This window comes from Aristolochia californica, unplaced genomic scaffold, assembly GCF_029961685.1.
Source record: "Aristolochia californica isolate CCGP_79_NKW_82.1479 unplaced genomic scaffold, dmAriCali1.0.hap1 SCAF_6, whole genome shotgun sequence".
Taxonomy (NCBI): domain Eukaryota; kingdom Viridiplantae; phylum Streptophyta; class Magnoliopsida; order Piperales; family Aristolochiaceae; genus Aristolochia; species Aristolochia californica.
The window spans coordinates 36,634,129-36,650,559 of record NW_027182257.1 but is presented as its reverse complement, the minus strand read 5'-3'; the positions used below and the strand labels follow the sequence as shown (position 1 = coordinate 36,650,559).

Genomic DNA, 16,431 nt, shown 5'->3' with positions numbered 1-16,431 from the left:
TGGGTCGACGCGGCGCCACACGTCTATTCGGAGTCTCCTTGCCTCGACTAAAACAAGCATTGTTGTGCTTCAAGAGACCAAAGTTGCTTCTTTCCCCTTCGACTTTGTTCGAGATATTTGGCCTCTAAAGAAGCCTGGCTGGACCACTATGGACGCCGTTGGCTCGGTGGGAGGCATTCTCCTTGTCTGGGACACTGGTACTATTGAGGTAATGGACTGCTTTAGGGGTAGTTACTCTCTTGGCGTCAAGCTGCGGGACAAATGCTCGGTAAACATTTGGTGTCTTGTGGGAGTCTATAGGCCTACTAGACACAGTGAGAGGCACCTCTATTGGGACGACTGCTTATCAGTCTATCAAAAATGGCTTGTTCCCTTGTTTCTTGCAGGGGATTTCAATGTGACTCGTTTTTGCCACGAAAATCTCCGCCGTCTTGGAGGATCTCTACCTCCATGAGTCTCTTTCCCGACTTCATTGGCTATGTTATGGACCCCACGTAATTTCCATGAACTTAGTGACCCATGGGTCAGGTTTGTCATTCACCTCCCTAATCCTATTTATAGGGGAGAAGGGTTTAAGGAGAATTAAGCATTGAATCAAGTAGAAAGTTAGAGGTCGGATTCTCCCTCCTGAGGTCCAGGTCGAGCCTCCTTCAAGGCTCAATTCGTTTTCACCATTCATGTTCCAAACACCGAAATCTCATTCCCACGTCAAGGGCAAATCTGAAGGGAAGAGAAGGAAGAAGGGTGATGAGATCCATGGCCCGAGAAGATCCCAACAACTTGGTATCAGACAGGTCCACCCTTGGGGATTCCTCTTCCCTAGAGGATTTGCATCAACTTATAGAGGAACAACGTCAAAGGTCAGAGGCACAACATCAAGCCATTACTGATAATCGCCAGCACACTGCTGACCTTCAATCGGCACTAGCAGCCTTGAATGATTTTGTCTAGCAAATTCTCCGACGAATGGATGAAGGTGTGGTTCGAGGGCCACTGCCGCCCGAAAGCTACACTCCTCCGGCCGAGCATCACCATCACCACCACAGCTGCGCCCCCCACATCCCCCAATGGGACCCCACGCACATGCCCCTAATTCGGTGGCGAGGTATGTTAAATTTAATTTTTCGACATTTGATGGGTCTACAGACCCCTTGATTTGGTTACACCGATGTGACCAGTTCTTTTACAATCAAAGAACACCTGGGGATGACCGGGTCCAGTTAGTTGCATACCACATGCTCGATGAAGTGCTTCTATGGTTCCACCAGTTTAAGAATGGACATCTGGTTCAGGATTGAGATTTATTTAAACAATCTTGCATGTCGAGGTTTGGTCCTCCCGCCCGTAGCAATCCTTTGGGTGATTTGGTGAATTTAAAACAGACAGGAGCTATTGAATTGTACCAAAAGCACTTTCAGGAACGCTTGGCCCTAGCCAGTAACTTTGTCAGGTCCTCGCAGTATGTTCATCTCTTTACTGCTGGCTTGACACAGGCCCTGCGTCTGGAGGTAAAATTACATGATCCTCGAGACTTGGACCACGCTACGAACTTGGCCAGGACAATTGATGCTAAACAGCGCGTCCTCAAAGAGTCCTTGATCAAAAGACCCTCTTGGCCAAGCAGGGCACCCACGAATGGGCCCTCATCCTATTCAAAGACTACACGCCCAGGGCCATATTCAGCACCCCGTGCAGATATTTCACCCTCCACTCCACCAGCTCCATACATTAAAAAACTGTCCAGGCAGGAGATGGAACAACGGAGGGCCAAGGGCCTTTGTTATAACTGTGATGAACAATATGTCCAGGGTCACCTCTGCAAGAGGTTATTTTGTTTGGAGGTCTTCGATGACCTAGAGGAAGTTCAACCAGTGGAAGACAGTGTTGAGACCGAACAGGATGCACCTGCTATTTCACTCCATGCTATGATTGGCATGCACAACTCCCACACAATGCAAGTTCGGGCGGGTTTGCAACACCTCCAGTTACTAGCCTTAGTTGACTCCGGTAGCACCCATAACTTCATAAATCAGCCAGCCGCAGAACAACTTGGATTGGTAATACAATAGAACACCGACATCTCCGTCTCAGTGGCCAATGGGGCCAAAATCTCCAGTGCGGGTATCTCTACAGCCACCCCTTTTTGTATTGAGGGGCACTCCTTTGTAGCCGACTTTTTTGGTCATTCCACTGGCAGGGTTTGACTTGGTACTCGGAATTAAATGGCTTCAAACGTTGGGGCCTATCTTGTGGGATTTCAAATCACTTACCATGACGTTTACAATTGCCCAACGTCAGATTACCCTTCATGGAACACATGCTAGTGCGCCCTGAACACTTCAGGAAATTCAGGTCCAGAGCGTTGAGCACTGTAAGTTAACTAATTTACTTACATAATTTGGTGATTTATTTCAGTCCCCTACTGTGCTCCCACCTATTCGCCATTGTGATCACCGCATCAGGTTGAAATTGGGGACTGAATCAGTGGTGGTCAGGCCTTACCGTTACCCCCACTTACAGAAGGATGAAATTGAGCGCCAATGCCAAACTATGCTCGCCCAAGGAATTATTCAGCCTAGTAGGTCTCCTTTTTCATCCCCCGTCTTATTGGTCAAGAAACATAACAGGTCTTGGCGGTTTTTATGTTGACTACAGGGAGCTCAACGCTCATACAATTAAAGATAAATTTCCTATACCAGTGGTTGATGAGTTATTAGATGAATTACATGGAGCTACCTTATTTACAAAGTTGGATCTGAAGTCTGGTTATCATCAGATTCGGGTTCATCCATCAAATGTGGACAAGACGGCGTTTAGGACGCACCATGGGCATTTCGAGTTTCTAGTCATGCCATTTGGTCTATCTAACGCACCTTCCACTTTTCAGGCACTCATGAATGAGGTATTTAATTCTCTCCTGAGGAAGTTTGTTCTTGTTTTTTTTTATGATATCCTGGTATATAGCAAAAATTGGGACGAGCACCTTCATCATCTTCGCCAAGTTTTTACTATCTTACGTTCCCATCATTTGGTTTTAAACCAATCCAAGTGTTCCATGGGCACACCCGAAGTGGCCTATCTGGGGCACGTTATATCAGTGGGTGTGAAGGTCGACCAGAGTAAAATACAGGCGGTCATCGATTGGCCTCTTCCCACCTCCATCTCAGCATTAAGGGGTTTTTTGGGGCTCGCTGGTTATTACAGAAAATTCATCCGTAACTACGGACAGATTGCTACTCCACTCAACAATCTCCTTAAGAAAAATGCATTTCTCTTGTCCGAGACAACATCTCCTTCTTTTCAGCAGTTGAAGACAGCATTATCTTCAACGCCGGTCTTGCAGCTACCAGACTTTGATGAATTTTTTGTGGTTGAATGTGATGCGTCTGGTGGGGGTATCGGTGCAGTATTACAACAATATGGCCACCTGATAGACAGCTGGGCCAACACCATCACAAACTCGCTGCCTATGAAAAGGACCTGATCGGATTAGCTAAAGCCATCCAGCATAGGTGATCCTATCTCTGGGGGCGCTCATTTCTCATATGGACCGATCATTGCAGCCTGAAGCATCTCCTTGAGCAGCGTCTTACCACCTCCCCCCAGCAGCATTGGTTGAGCAAATTGATGGGGTTCGATTTCACTGTTGAGTATAAACCGGGCAGTTTGAATGTGGGGGCAGATGCCTTGTCTCACCGGGACATGCCGGAGCCACAATTACATGCAATCAGTTTCCCAGACTTCTTTTGTTGGACTCTATTCGGGAGGAAACACAACAGCATCCGGAGCTCATTGAGTTATATCATCATATTGAGCAGGGTACCGCGGATAGTCATTGGACAATCCAAGATCATCTTATATTGTTCCGGAATAGGATTTATCTGCATCACACATCACCACTCATTCACAACATCTTATCCACTATTCATGATAGCACACATGAGGGGAGGCAGAAAACATATTTTCGTCTCAGTCGGGATTTTTTTTGGCGGGGCATGAAGAGAAGTGTCACTGACTATGTGACAACTTGTCAGACTTGTCAGCGGAACAAAATCGAATCATTAAGTCCCGCCGGGTTGCTACAACCACTTCAGTTACCTTCACAGGTCTGGTCCGATATTTCAATGGATTTCATCGATGGACTGCCGCCATCTTCAGGAAAATCAGTTATTTTTGTAGTGGTTGACCGCTTCTCAAAATATGCCTATTTTCTGCCTCTGGCGCATCCCTACACGGTAGCTCACATTGCCCAACTCTTCTTGAATTATATTGTCCGATTACATAGGGTGCCTGCGTCCATTACTAGTGACACAGACGCCATCTTCACCAGTACTTTTTGGAAGGAACTCTTCAAACTGTAAGGCACCAAGTTGGCTTTCTCTTCCACCTACCACCCGCAGACCGATGGCCAGACTGAAGTCGTCAACCGAACTATTGAGATGTACCTCCGTTGTTTTGTGGGAGACTCGCCTAAACAGTGGGTTAGGCGGCTGACATGGGCAGAATTCTGTTATAATACTTCCTATTACAATGCACTTGGCACAACTCCTTTCAAGGTAGTGTATGGCCGTGATCCACCCCGGCTCTTATCATATGAACCCGGTACTTCCAAGGTGGCCACTCTGGATTAGGCCTTAGCAAAAAGGGACGATATGCTCAATCAGGTGTGCACTCACCTCCACGCAGAGCAGCAAGCAATGAAACATTCTTATGATAAAAAGCACCGGGAGGTGGTCTTCTCTCTAGGGGATTATGTGTGGCTTCGTCTCCAACACTACCGACAATTATCTCTCACGGCCTCAAAGCGCAACAAATTATCCCCAAAATTTTATAGGCCCTTTCAAGTGCGGGACCGCATTGACACAATTGCCTACCGCTTGCAGCTTCCCCAGAGGCTAAGATCCACAATGTTTTTCATGTCTCGCAATTGAAGGCCTTCCAAGGTGACTCTCCATTACTCCACACACCTATGCCACTGCTGCAAGAGGGTAGGGTACTTTCTATTCCAGCTCAGGTGTTGCAGGCTCGCCGCATTCAGGGCGAATGGGAGATTCTCGTGCAGTGGGCGGACACAGACCCCATTGACACTACCTGGGAGCCTCTGGCGTCCTTCTGGGTTCTCTACCCCACATTCGAGCTTGAGGACAAGCTCTTTCTCCAGGAGGGGGGTGATGTTATGGACTCCATAGCATTCCGGGTAATAAACAGGCGTAGAAATTAAATTATGGAATGTTCTTTTTTTATGTATGTTGGTTTTGGTTCGGGTTGGTTTTATTGTAATTTCCATGAACTTAGTGACCCATGGGTTTGGTTTGTCATTCACGTCCCTAATCCTATTTATAGGGGAGAAAGGCTTAATGAGAATTAAGCATTGAATTACGTAGAAAGTGAGAGGTCGGATTCTCCCTCCTGAGGTCCAGGTCGAGCCTCCTTCAAGGCTCAATTCGTTTTCACCATTCCACGTTCCAACACCGAAATCTCATTCCCACGTCAAGGGCAAATTTGGAGGGAAGAGAAGGAAGAAGGGTGACGAGATCCATGGCCCGGGAAGATCCCAACAGGCTGCTGGGAACTCGACGAGATTGCGCTGCCCGGAGAGAGTTTCACTTGGTCCAACGGAAGACAACCCCTTGTTATGTCAAAGCTTGACCGATTCCTCGCCAACGAGGACTGGCTTCGGCTCTACAACAATGCTATTGGCAAAGTTCTCGGTTGTGCAACTTTGGACCATTGGCTGATCATGGTCGATACTCACTTTTACAATTGAGGCCCTCCATCGTTCAGATTTAACAATGCATGGATTAAAGATCCTACTTTTAACTCTTCTATCTAGTCTTTTTTGAAGAAGATCGTGCTAATAGCCTGAGTGGTTGGTCTCTCTCGGTGAAACTCAAGATGCTTAAGCCTCTTTTGAGTTCATGGGCCTCAAAGCGTCAGTCCACCCGTTTGGCTGAGAGAGCCTCTGCCCTTGCTCAGGTGGCTACCATAGACTCAAATGAGGAGTCTAGAAGTCTATCATCTACTGAAATGGCTCAACGTTATACCCTCCAGGGGCAATTGCAAGCCTTCGCTCATAGCGAACTCGTGCATTGGAAGCAACGTGCTCGTTTCAAGTGGCTCTCAGAGGGGGATGCCAACACCAAAAAATTTCATGCCATTGCCACAACCAGGAGAAGAGCCAACCGTATAACCTCACTTTGTGTTAATGGCGAGGCCACCTTAGACCAATCCCTTATTGCTAACACATTGGTGAGCTTTTTTGTAGGTCTCTACACAAAATGCTAGACTGTTTGACCTTTCTTTCAGAGGGTCAATATTATGGCTATTCCTTCTACGGCCGCCAATCTTATTGAGCTCCCCTTCTCTAGTTGAGAAATTGAGAAAACAGCTATGGGCCTTCCTTTGGACCGAACTTCAGGTCCGGACAGCTTTAACAGGGAATTTTATCAGCACTCTTGGCTCTCCATAGGCGAAGACATAGCCCACATGGTCCACTCATTTTACCATCGCGACATCACTTACAAGATTATAGGGCTTACTTCCTTGCCCTTATTCCCAAAAAAGATGGGGCAGAGCTTCCTTTGGACTTTCGGCCTATTAGTCTCACCACCAGCATAGCCCGCCTCCTTGCCAACCGTCTCTGAGCAGTACTTCTGGTTGCCATTCATTAAAGGGAAGAATAATTTGGACTCGACAATGGCTTGTCATGAGCTCCTTCACCATTTCAAGACCTTGAAGCTCCCCAGGTTCATTCTCAAGCTAGACTTTGAGAAGGCTTTTGACAAAGTTAATTGGAAGTTGTTGGATATTCTCTTGGGAAAAAATGTGATTTGGTGACAAGTGGCGGTTCTGGATTGAAAGTTGTATCTCCTCAACTAGCTATTCAATTCTTCTTAATTGGACAGCGTACGGCTACTTCAAGGGAACCCGTGGAATCCGTTAGGGAGACCCCTTGTCCCCCTCGCTCTTCAACGTGGTGGCAAAATATTTTTCCTCCCTGATGTACTCGACAAAGGTTTTAGGGTGGCTCCTCCCTACGGCTGACTTTGAGGCTTTTGATATTCTGATTCTTCAGTTTGTTGATGACACCATTTGCTTTGGTGTGGGCACCAGGGATCAAATTAAAAAGCTGAGAGCTGTCCTTGGCTTATTCGAGTTGGCTTCAGGTCAAATTATTAATTGGAAGAAAACCACCCTCCTTGGATACTACAATGATGGTGCAGTGCTTTGAGATATGGCTGATTACTTGCGGTGTGCGTAAGAGAACATGGCAGCGACATATTTGGGTCTCCCCCTCTTCGTCTCTAGACCTACGGCGGCGCTTTGGTCCCCCTTATTAAGAAGTTCGAGAAGGGACTGGCCACTTGGTGGGGCAAACTACTATCCTCAGCAGGTCTACTTACCTTATTAAAGTCATTCTTGGCGGGGCTGCCCAATTACCTCATGTCCTTTATGCAGTGTTTGGCCTCAGTGTGCTCAAAGATTGATGCCATCCACTAGCGCTTTCTCTGGAGAGGTTCTGAAGACACCTTCAGATATCATCTGGTCAGTTGGAAGGAGATTTGTCAGCCTCAGATCCGGGGTGATTTGGGTATCCGGCCTACGAAGGATATGAATAAATGCTATCATTTTTAAGTGGATTTGGAATCTCAATTCTAAGCACAACAGTTTATGGAGAAATATGGTGAGGCTCTATTTATAGTTTCCAGCCCACTAGTGGAGAGAGGGCTGTGCTCCCTGCCGTATATCCTGGGAATGGGAGGACTCTCCTCTTTTGGACTGATGAGTGGTGCAGTCCCCGTCCCCTTTCAGAGGATTGCTCGGTGCTATTCAGGATTGCTATGGACCTATCATTCTCGGTGGCCGATTCATGGAGCAATTAGTCTTGGAGTATTCTCTTCCGTTGAGGATTGAATGATGATGAAGTTGTGGATTTTTGCTCATTTCTATCTAGTCTCAGTAGTATCACCATCGTGCAAGATAAGTTGATATGGAAGCCTAGCATCAATGGTATCTTCTCAGTGGCCTCAGTTTATTCACACATCATAGAGGATGACCCCAGCTTGCTTGAGAACAAGGTAAATCTTGCCTGGAAGCTCTCTGCGCCTAGCAAGATAAGTTCTTCATATGGACAGCCATCAGGGAGCAGATCCTCACTACAGATAACCACCATAAGAGAGGCTTTACCGCTCTTGATAGCACTTGCCCTCTCTGTGGCGTGTGTGAGGAGTCTGTTCAGCATGTTCTTCTTCACCGTGGCTTCTCTTGGAAAATCTAGATGGTGATCTTCCAGAAAGTTGGTATCCAAGTGGGACTCCATCAGGATCTATTCGGCACTTTCTAGATGGTGTTGGGGACTTGTCCACCTAGAATTGGCAAGTTGCTCCTCCCTACATACCTTGCTCACATTCTGTGGTGCCTATGGCTTGAACGCAATAACCGGATATTCAACTCCAAATCCAACAACCAGCAAGTATTGCCTCTTGCACAGTGGGTATGATTTCTAGCTGGCTGCTCACCAGGAAGGAATTTGCTCTCTCTGCCAGGTATGTCCCTTTGCTGGAATTGGTCTTCTGGTCCTTATGGCGGGTCCCAAAAAGATTCCGGCCTTGGCAGTGTGGGAGCCTCCCCCTAGTGACTGCATCAAGCTAAACTTCAATAGGAGTGCTTTGGGATGCCCCGGGCTGGCGGGTGCGGGTGGAGTCTTCAAGGATTGCAGAGGAGAGATCATTCTCTCATATGTGGGGCCGATTGGTATTGTCGACTCCAATACCGTTGAAGTGAGTGCCCTCCACTATGGGCTGAAAATTTTCAAGTACTCGTCTTCACGGGAAGCTGCTAATTGAAGGGAATTCCAAATTTGTCATCAATTGGTGCTCTAGTTCCGGCTCCCCCCCTTGGTGCCAGTGGCCAATCATTTCCTGTATTGCAGATATTGTATCCTCAATTTCTTGTACATGGAATCACATTCCTAGATCAGCCAACTCCTTGGCTGTTAAGCTGGCTAAATTTGGAACTTTCCAACAATCTCTCATTGTTTGGGACGGTTCCCCTCCCTTATAATCTTGCTCTTTTGAGCCTTTTAATATAACTCAGCACCATTTAAAAAAATAAAAAATAAAAAAAATGGAGTGGATTGAAGCTATTGAAGTCATTACCAACCAGATAGATGGCCTTACTTTCTTCCACGAATGGCTTCATTAAAATGAGATGACTAGTTTGACTCACTACATAAGATCTCTCTACAATCACTCAAAGGCCCTATTGGGTCAAATAAAGGAAGTTGGAGCATGGCCAAAGAGAGTTTAAAGCTGAATTGATAAAACGCTAAACATATCTTAGGCAATTGGAATAGCCGTGCCAAGTTAGTCAGAAGAGGACAAGCTGCATGGAAGTAATGCTGAAGATGAGCCAACCCATAGAAATTGATATCTTCAAGATGTTATTACCAAACTCCTTAACTCCAGTATTTAGGTACACTGAAACTAGAGCAGCACTAGGAGGAATTGTGTAGTCTAGGCTTGACTTTCTCAATTTCAAGATAGATGAAGACCTTGCTGACTGGGCCTACACAACAAGAAATTTTTCAAGTTCTATCAAACCGTGGAAGACTAGAAAGCATTGTTGGTATCCTTTCGCTTTGAAGAGGAGGCATATCCCAGTTCAAATGGTATTCATGTTTGAGCCTTAGAAATGATTGGGAGACCTTTGTGCTTGCATTATGATTATTCATTGGGCGACCTGAGTATTAAGACTTTTCTGGTGCCTTATCCAACTGAGATAAACAAGTATTATGAACACGTTCAAGGTTGAATTTGTGAGACTGGCTGTTTGTGTTGATTGGTCACAAAAAGCTTAAGTTGGCTATTCTGTGAGTGGATCAAAGGTGAAACTTCTGGGGACCCAGCAAAATTTTTTCTTTGGTAGTAGTTAGGTTGGCAATTCATGAACAACAACAAAAGTTTTTGGCAAGGACTATGGCCTCGACTCAACAATAGCTCTGAAGGACATGAATTTAAAAACCTAAGGCCGTTTGGTCTAGTGGTATTCTCTTTACATCAAGTGCGTCAGGTCGCGAGTTCGAATTGTGCCACGCCCCTCTAAAAAAAAAAAAGAGGACAGGAATTTAAAGGATATGGTGAAGGCATCAACTATTGAAGAACCCCTCAACAAGCTCACGGTTGAGGAGATGGAGACCTTGTTCATCCAAGGGGTTGTACTTCAATTGGGATAAACAATTTACTTTAAGACACAAGTGCAACTGCTTTAGTTTTACTTGTTTGAAGACATGGAAGGAACTTTTATTGATGGTAAGGACACGATCAACGAATTGGGACCATGGGACAAAGGATGACACAAGAAGTCACTGTTGTAGTAGGCAGACCTTGGAAATAAGGTTTTCTTGAAGGAGGTGGAGGGGAATGATAGCATATTTAAGTAATTTTGTATTTTGTTTGTATTTTTTATGTTTGACATTTGTACATCAGTTTAGGGTTGTATTTTTGTGCCACATAAAGAGAGGGGCATAGGAGTAGTTTTGGTATTATCTTTTGGAAATTCTTGAGGAATACGTAGGGGGTAGTTTAGGTATTATGTCTTGGAAATATTTAGGGGATATGTGGGAAATATTATGAGAATATTTTGTAAATTTGTAGGCAGAGTGGCCATTCTTAATCTACAAATACAAGGGTCATTAAGGGCGGATGTAGACTTTGAGCCCATAAACTCTTTTCTATTGTTTGTTTGTTCATGTGCCAACCACTGTCTCTTTCTCTCTCTCTCTCTCTCTCTATAACTTCTATCTTACGTGTCCTCTTTACATGAAATTTGTTCCATAGACATAGTTTGACATGTAGAACAAGATTACGTCAAGAAATATAAATAACGATAAGGTAAAATGACCAAAATATCCCTGTTCTTGTTTTTCAACACTCTTTTTGCATTTCACCCTTTTCCCAGCCATGTTTTTATCCTGAACACTCTCAGCCCCCCACCCAATTCTTCTCTCTTTGTCAATGAATTTTTTTTTCTGCCAGGCTCTTAAAGGAAAGCAAATCAAACTTCTTCAGTTCTTTACTAAATGTAAAATGAATGGACCTTGACGAATATTAGATTCTTCAATGTTATCAAGACTGCTAATCTGCGTCAAGTGTTGTAAAGATTTTGATGTTGTAACAACTGTTTTTTGTTTGTTCCACAACTAACGTTACATGCTCTACACTGTGACGCAGAGAGAGGTCTGTCGATTACTCCCTTCTTCCAATGGTGATCTTAAAGGCGTACGTTGGATGTCTATCTTTTTGTACTGGTTCTATTATATAGACTTCTCTGTATCTTATATTGTTAGGTAATTGTGTTATTGGTTACAGTTTCCTGACAAAAATTCTTAGGTCTATCCTGGATTTTCATTTTTGCAGTTTCAGGATTTTAGATCATACTTGAAACAGAGGGAGTGTGCTGGAGTGATTAAACTACCAGGTGGGACATCCATGTGGACCAGACTGCTTTTTATTCTCCCTTACTCGCCCGAAGCTTGCTCATTGCTTTCCGTGTCACCACCGGCAGAGTGTTTAATAGGACTTGTTCTTCCAAAGGAAACTAACTCCGATTGGGTGTGATTATCTTCTCTAGAGTAATGAGCCCATTGAGGATACAAAGATGCCTCTCCGGAACCTATGGGCGCAAATTTTTGTCTAACAATGTTTTCATTTATGGGTGTGATCGGATGCAGATAAATCAATCTTGTTTCTTTTTGTTCGGCATGCGTGGTTCTTGTGTTTTTTCTGTAAAGATAGCTTTTGATTTGCTCAGCAATATCTTAAAAACGGTGACAGTTTTATTGGGGCTTTGCTTCTAACCTTCATGGAACTGTAACTTAATACATCTTGTGCATAATTCTCTGTTGCTGTAACTTTTGACAACAGAGTGTGTCCCAGAGCCTTAATTTTTCAAGCAGCTAAACTTCGAACGGTCTTTATCTAGCAAGCTATTTCAGGTGGGTAAGTGAATCCCCTCTGCTTTGCTGAATATTTTGAAGGAACCAAATACAGTAAATGCTTCAAGGAATCGGGTAAAGGAATATTTGCTAGTTATTTTTTTCACATGCTTTCCTATAGGCACAAACACAGTCTTGAGTTACTCTTTTAAGTGGATTTTGAGATGTGAATTAAGTAATTTTTAAATGAATTTAAAGAATTTAAAAATTCCAAACTGTAACCTCAAAACAATAATATCATTTAAGTATAAACAAAAACTAATAAGAGAAATAACAAGAGAAGCCTCTACAAATCCTTTCCCCGTTTCTTCGTCTAAAAAATATTGGTTGCAGCAGAAACGCCAAAAGCAAAACCAGTCTTCTGCCACCGTCAACCATCGGATTATATTTTAATACTCCGGCGTTTCTAAATCGCATCGCCTCATCATTTTCTCCTCCGGACGTGACTCGTTAACGGGGGGAGGATTGCGTCAAGCAAGTGGACTCAGAGCCGGGAGTCGACACAGCCAGACAATGGGCGCAGAAGTTTCTGTGTAGCAGGCGCTGCTATGTGTCAGAGGACCCGTCCTCCTGCTCACACCGCATTTACCTTTCTTCCTCGAACAAACAGGAATGCAGAGCGTTCTAGACAGGTTTTCAAGATTTTTTTTTTTTTTTTGTTCTCTCAATGTAGCCACTGTGGAGGCACTTCAGAAATGAAAGCGGCAGCCGCCATTACAGGCATTCTTACCTCAGCGTTTGACAAGTGCATCCGATAGGTTGGATTTACAGTCATATGAAGAAATATTTCGTCTTTGGATGTCAAAACTACAGCTAATAATTGTTACAACTCAATCATAAAAAAAAACAGAGTTGGAAATATTACGAATGGATCATTTTACTGCTCCGCATTGTTACCGCCTGCCCATCCAGACGACACCGACCTGGACCTGGGTCGGATCGGTTCGCTGTGCGAAAAGAAAGGCTGCCCTTCTCCTTTTTTATCTTCTTTCTTCCCGGCGTATTCACACGGGGAAGGTGCGTAAACCTGGCACTCTGCGTGTCAATCTGCCCCCCCACACGCCGTTCGTCATCTTCTACCTGGCTATTTTCTCTGTAGTATGCGTGCGGAGACGTTGTTTCTCTCTAATGTCGGTGGGGGCTTAGGGTCTGAGATCGATTTTGGGATACCCCTTTTCGAACATTTGGTTGATTTTTTGTGTTTTTTTTACCTGACATGAAAGGGGAGGAGAAGGATGAGGAGAAGCATCTTTTATGGGATCAGATGAAGACTCCGACGGCGCAAGTCAATGCTACCGCCGCCGGCGGTGGCCGTGGGGGTCGCCCCATGCTCATGGTCACCCTCCTCCTCTTCGTTTCCTTATCTTACTTCATTTATACCCTCAAGCTCCTCTCCTCCTCTCAGACCTCCCCCTGCCATGACACCGGAGCCATGATCGTCAGCCGCATGGGCACCTCCAACGCCTCCGTGGTCTTGCCACAGCAGATCCGACGGTCCCGCTTCGACACCGGCCTGCAACACGTGGTGTTTGGCGTCGCCGCGTCGGCGAACTTGTGGGAGCAGCGGAAGAATTACATCAAGCTGTGGTGGCGGCCGAAGCAGATGCAGGGCGCCGTGTGGCTCGATAAGCCCGTAAAGGTAACTAAAAATGAGCCGATTCCGGCGATCAGGATCTCCGGCGACACCTCTGAGTTCCCGTACAGCAACCGCAAGGGCCACCGGTCGGCCATCCGGATTTCCAGGATTGTGTCGGAAACGTTGAAGTTGGGGTTCAAGGACGTGCGTTGGATCGTCATGGGCGACGACGACACCGTCTTCATTCCCGACAATCTGATCAGGGTTCTCTCGAAATACGACCACCGCCAGTTCTATTACATCGGCAGCCTTTCCGAGAGTCATTTGCAGAACATACACTTCTCATACGGGATGGCTTACGGCGGTGGAGGCTTCGCCGTCAGTTATCCCCTGGCCGTCGCTCTCTCCAAAATGCAGGACCGTTGCATCCACCGGTACCCCGGTTTATACGGCAGCGATGACCGGATGCAGGCTTGCATGGCCGAGCTGGGCGTTCCCCTCACCAAAGAGATCGGCTTTCATCAAGTAAGAAGGCAGGCTTTTTCCCACAATGTTATGGAATTTTCATCATTCCATCTCTCTTTTCCGTTTCCCCCCTTACCATTAGAAAAGAACTCCGTTTGATTTGCTCTTTTCTGGTGTGGATACGTTTTGGTTATAACAGTACGACGTGTACGGCAACTTGTTCGGGCTTCTGGCCGCTCACCCGGTGACGCCGCTGGTGTCCCTCCATCACCTGGACGTGGTGGAGCCAATTTTCCCCAATTTGAGCCGGGTGGAGGCCCTCCGCCGGCTCTTCGTTCCCGTCAGCCTCGACTCCGCCGGCATCATGCAGCAATCCATCTGCTATGACAAGGCCAAAAGATGGACGATCTCCGTCTCCTGGGGCTTCGCCGTCCAAATCTTGAGAGGTATATTATCCCCCAGGGAGATGGAAATGCCTTCCAGAACTTTCCTCAACTGGTATCGGCGTGCCGACTACACGGCCTACGCCTTCAATACCCGTCCAGTCGCTCGCAACCCCTGCCAGAAGCCCTTCGTCTTCTACCTGTCCTCCGCTCGATTCAGCCCCAATACCACCCAGACAGTTACCGAGTACTCCCGGCACCAGGTCCAGCATCCTCACTGCCGCTGGAAGATGCAGCATCCCTCCGAGATCGATCGGATTATCGTCTACAAGAAACGCGACCCCTCTTTGTGGGAAAGAGTAAGCACCATTTAACACACTTAGCTTCGATTGAACTCTCCCAAACACGAACCCACAATATCTTCACAGTCTTATCCATTATCTAACTCTGTTCGTCGTTCTTGGAATCGTTTTTTGCAGTCCCCAAGAAGGAATTGCTGCAGACTAATGCCTTCCATCAAGAAAGGGACCATGGTAATCGATGTAGGTGTATGTAAAGATGGTGAGATTAGCGAAGAATAGTTCATAATTACCCTTTTTGTTCATCCATTTCGTCTTTCCTCTTTTCAATTGATAAAATCTATTTTTTGCTTCATCGCTTCCCCATCTGATCTTCGGGTCTCCTTCAGTTGACTCCTTCATGTTGCGACAGAAACTATAATCACATCGACAATATATTTTGGATGGTGTCTTCCGTCGCCGGACATTTCTTTATCCTTCGCGCTTACAAGACACGGCATGGTAGGCCACGTTTCACGAGCTGATTGACCTCTGTCTGTCGGCTTGTTTCCTGCAACTGGTGGAATTATTATATAACTGAGCAGCGGGTGTTCTGTAATTTCACTCTGCTTTCAATGATTGCGCCATTGGAGTAGTCTTGAACGGCAAGGTTTGTAGTGCTGGAGACTAGGTGATGTTGATATTACTCGTTTGGTCGTCCACTGTTGTCGATATCTTCTTAATAGCTTTAATGGAGGAATCATAACTAGTATAGGGTGTATGCCTTCTGTTGAGAGGAGAGACGGATAAATTTGGCGGAGAAATTTGGCTAAGGGCTTTCGGCAGCAAATGCCGAAGTAGAATCGTGGCGGTCTTGACCGAGAAAAAAGAAAAGAGGATCTTCTCCATATAGAGCAATTAGGGTAGGGAGTCCTAACATCTTTTAGTTTGTTGACGAGGGAGGGTTTTTACCATCTTTTTTGGTTGTGCAGAAGCTCAATAAGGACTAAGGGGTCCTTCCCATTCAACAAATAGAAGGGGAAGGGGCCAGGTTGTGCTTCCTCCTGATTGGGGTCCCCAATCCTTCTCTCCACATGATATAGAAGAGGACCCAGGCCTTCCAATGTTAATATGTAAAGAGAAGGGACAAGGGTGCTGCATTCCACCCTTTGCCAGTAAAACAAAGATAGGTGACCCTGAAAATTGGCATAACTAACCAAATTTTAACTAGTTCCTAGGTCTTTTTTTCCAATGAATTTAACATTTGATGGGAGAAAAAACGACATCTAACAGGAGGGAAGGGATCATTCCCACTTCAGTCACTAGCCCTGCCTTTATCCTCTTCTTTGCGATTAAGGTAACAACTTTGGGCATGACCAACTACCACATAGTGGCAGGCAGTGTATACAAGGCTCAAAAATGATTACTAGCGAATCTAATGTCAAGCATGCGAGTTGTAGCTTGCAATCCGAATTGAGGATAGGTTTTTGGGGAACTTTAATTTCAAGTGAAACGATAAGTCTGTCAAAAAGGTTCTTTTAGATACAATTCCTTCTTTTTCTTTTGCTCTTTTTTCTTCTCATCCTGTGTTTTTTCTTGCGGATTTGTCCTAGTGAAATTGAAAATTTTGTTGGGAGAGAGTCCCTTTCACCTAGCGAATTTGGGAAATTCATTAGGAGAAAATCTTTTTCATAATTTCTAAAATTTTAATTTTTTTTTATTTTTCCTTTTCTC

General features: G+C 45.4%; 2 protein-coding genes across 9 annotated transcripts in view; both read left to right on the top strand.

Annotated features, from left to right (window-relative positions):
• LOC137935524 (uncharacterized) overlaps positions 1–11,944 on the top strand; it is a 51,591-nt gene extending 39,647 nt beyond the window's left edge. For 4 of the 5 annotated variants that reach the window (XM_068780171.1, XM_068780170.1, XM_068780173.1 and 1 more), the window contains 2 exons: positions 11,232–11,279; positions 11,418–11,944. In XM_068780171.1, the coding sequence (XP_068636272.1) occupies positions 11,232–11,279; positions 11,418–11,618 (249 nt within the window). In that variant the 3' untranslated portion in view covers positions 11,619–11,944. The remainder of the gene's footprint in view (positions 1–11,231; positions 11,280–11,417) is intronic. The other variant, XM_068780172.1, reaches the window with a different exon arrangement.
• Positions 11,945–12,737: 793 nt separating this feature from the next.
• LOC137934528 (uncharacterized) lies at positions 12,738–15,469 on the top strand. Of its 4 annotated transcripts, none has more exons than XM_068778927.1 (4): positions 12,738–14,096; positions 14,236–14,778; positions 14,899–14,961; positions 15,108–15,469. In XM_068778927.1, exons 1-4 carry the CDS (start codon positions 13,212–13,214, stop codon positions 15,240–15,242), a joined length of 1,626 nt encoding a protein of 541 aa, XP_068635028.1. In that variant the 5' UTR covers positions 12,738–13,211; the 3' UTR covers positions 15,243–15,469. The 4 variants fall into 4 exon arrangements, with proteins under 4 accessions (XP_068635028.1, XP_068635027.1, XP_068635029.1 ...); XM_068778926.1 differs by having other exon boundaries at positions 14,899–14,980; positions 15,131–15,469; XM_068778928.1 differs by having other exon boundaries at positions 12,739–14,096; positions 14,899–14,980; positions 15,108–15,223.
• The last annotated feature ends 962 nt before the right edge of the window (positions 15,470–16,431 follow it).